General features: G+C 40.3%; 1 protein-coding gene across 1 annotated transcript in view; it reads left to right on the plus strand.

Moving 5' to 3' along the window:
• Window positions 1-3,077, plus strand: part of LOC101857283 (phospholipase D1) — a gene marked incomplete at its 5' end in the record, with an annotated part of 39,535 nt that overhangs the window by 6,499 nt on the left and 29,959 nt on the right. The window contains 2 exon segments of the mRNA XM_013088883.2: window positions 1,874-2,002; window positions 2,832-2,964. Of these exon segments, the coding sequence (XP_012944337.1) occupies window positions 1,874-2,002; window positions 2,832-2,964 (262 nt within the window).

Below are 3,077 nucleotides of genomic sequence, written 5' to 3' on the forward strand. Positions count from 1 at the left end.
TTCACTCTCTCTCTCTCTCTCTCTCTCTCTCTCTCTCTCTCTCTCTCTCTCTCTCTCTCTCTCTCTCTTCTCTCTCTCCCTTTCTGTGCGCGCTCGTGTGTGCTGTGATTGTGTGTGGTGTGTTATTTACGCTAACGAAGACGTACTTTTATTGATAGTCAACTAGTTTACCCCCACCACGATTTTTCCATGTAAGGTACATTTCTGGTTCAACATCAATTTTCCAAACTGTTGTTGCGTCCATTTATACAAAATGAAACGCAACCCCCCCCAAAAAAAAAAAAATAAAAAAATAAACAACCCAACGCACAAATGAACAATCACTCCAGATTATCTAAATTGTTACGATTTCTACTCACGTATTTTACGGCGCTCTCAACTGCATAAGGTCATATGAGAGCGCAGGACACACCAAACATTTTCAGTTGGAAGGAAATTTTGATTTTTGCCGGGTGGCCGCGGAAGCCTACTCTTATCGATTTTTGGACCACCAAGGGATCTTTAACGTGCGCAACTTGCACACGGGACCTCCGAGGTTTTTCGCCCTTGTCCGAGAAGGCTAGGTGTAGATCTTTCCTACCAGAAGATCAGGGATGTGACTGAAAGACAGCAGTAAGAAGGAGCCAAGGCGAAGCAGTAGACAGGCTGCAGAAAGAATCAGGAGCCCAGAGGAAGGGGCGAAGGAGGTGAAGAGGTGGGGGAAGAAAGTTGAGACGAAAGCAGACCATAGAACTTTGCTAGAGAGCAGGAAAGGAGATGAAAGGAGACAATTTTAGAGAAGACTTTGAATGAGAGGCGAACACCTTAACCTCTAGGCCACGAGAGCCCCCTTATCTATCAAAAAATGCCTCCTTTTGTCACGATGATGAGATCTTTTCTGTTGGGTTTTTTTTTATGAACCTGCTTCTGCGTTGTTATTGTTGTTGTGTTGTTGTTTTTTTGCTGTTTTATTATTTTCTCTTTAATTTTATGATTATGCTAAAGAGAATTTTTTTCATTTAGTTATGCAAATTACATTTTTTTAAATTTTGTTACAATGAGAATGGTACTTTTTCCCGCTTTACAATTCTAATGAATATATTTTTTATAATTTCTCACAAAGCGACTTTGTTTTTTCTTTTAACAAAGTTAGTTCATGTTGCTTTCGTAATGAAATTGTTTTATTCCAACTTTTTTTCTCCAGATTCTCTCGTGTTCCCATGCACACACTGTCTTAATTTCTGTCAGAAGATTACATGTTGCACACTGACATTTCTACCGTTAACTTTTCAATCAATCTATCTGATGACGGAACTATTATACTGTGTTTGTGGGTGGTTGACGGATTCTCTGGTTCTAAGCTCCTTGGGTTTGCTCCTTCTTTCCTATCAAACATCTATCGTCCTGATCTCTCCTCCTTCTTGTTGTGTATGTTACTCTCTTGTAACACATGTATTCTTCGGCACTTGTATGGCGTTATTGTGTTGCAAGTGCCGTAAAACTTACTAAAACTAAACTGACCATTATTTGTGTCGCTGTGCTTTTCTTCACTCAAACAAACAAACAATCAAACGTGTGTTGCACACTGACATTTCAACTGTTAACTTTTCGATCTATCAATCAATCGATCGATCAATCAATCAGTGGGTGGTTAGCGAGTGCTCTGGTGTGGTTTGCTTCTTCTTTCCTATCAAACATCTATCGTCCTTATCTCCCCTTCTTCTTTTTTATGTTTGTTACTCTCTTGTAACACCTCTAATCTTCTGGCGCTCATATGACCTTATGCTGTTGCGAGCGCTGTAAAACCTCTACTAAAACTAAACTAAATCTATCTATCAACCAATTAATCATCTGATGGTATTATATTGTATTGTGTTTCTGTATCCTCCCTCAGCTATGCAATCCGGGTGAAACACGGCGTGTATGAATGGGTCATTCACCGGCGCTACAAACACTTTCGGCAGCTCCACGATTCCCTCACCTTCTTCCGGGCACGCTACAAGCTGCCGCTGCCCAACAAAGAGTAAGAATCTGTCGTGTAATAATGTACAATGTGTACTTTTTATGTTGTCGGCTCTGCTGCGGTTTACACCTTATTTCTTATCAAAATCTATCAGTGGGTGGTTGGCGGGTGCTCTGCTGTGGTTTGCTCCTTATTTCTTATCAAAATCTATCGTTCTTATCACTTTTCCTTCCTTTTGTGTGTTTTTAGTCTCTTGTAACACCTGCAATCTTTGGCATTTATGTGACCTACTTGTGTTGCAAGTGCCGTACAACACTTACTTAAACGAATAAATTACATTCGAACCTGTCTTAACGGCCACCTGTATAAGACAATCACCTCAATAAACAGCCACTTCCCCCTTCATCCCTTGCATATTTTCTTACATTATAATAACACTGTGTGGGTGGTTGGCGGATGCTCTATTGTGGTTAGCTCCTTATTTCCTATCAAGCATGTATCGTCCTGATCTCTCCTCCTTTTTACATTTTATGTTTGATAGTCTCTAGTAACACCTCTAATCTTCGGCACTTATATGACCTTATTGTGTTGCAAGTGGAGTAAAACTCTTACTAAAACAAAAACTAATGATACTGTGTTAGACAGTCACCAGCTCCTAATGACCACTTTCCTCCTCGACAGTGGGTGTCTGTCTTAAACAGTTTCGACTGCATTAAACATTAATTATTTCCATCTTTGCAGCTTGCACTGTGTGATTCCAAGGAAGTTGAGATTGTTTCAGGATGCTATCAGGTCTGCATGGGTAATAGAATAGATTGTAAGGTGCATAGAGTTTGCCGTTGAGCGGGAATTTACGCTATACAAATGCTATTTATTATTATCTTGATAGGTACCATGAGCGCCGGAGGACCATTATGAAAGATCTGAAGGGCATGAAGGAGAGACAGAGGCAGCAGAAGTCTGTCAGGCTTCCTAAACGGCCCGAATACCTGGTTGGGGAAGACAGGATCCCCAGTCGCATGGTCAGTTACTGTGCTCACTTGATTGTTGTTTGATTATTATTATTAGGACTGTTATTATTATCTTCTTCTTCTTCTTCTTCTTCTTCTTCTTCTTCTTCTTCTTCTTCTTCTTC

This window comes from Aplysia californica, unplaced genomic scaffold, assembly GCF_000002075.1.
Source record: "Aplysia californica isolate F4 #8 unplaced genomic scaffold, AplCal3.0 scaffold00825, whole genome shotgun sequence".
Classification (NCBI taxonomy): domain Eukaryota; kingdom Metazoa; phylum Mollusca; class Gastropoda; order Aplysiida; family Aplysiidae; genus Aplysia; species Aplysia californica.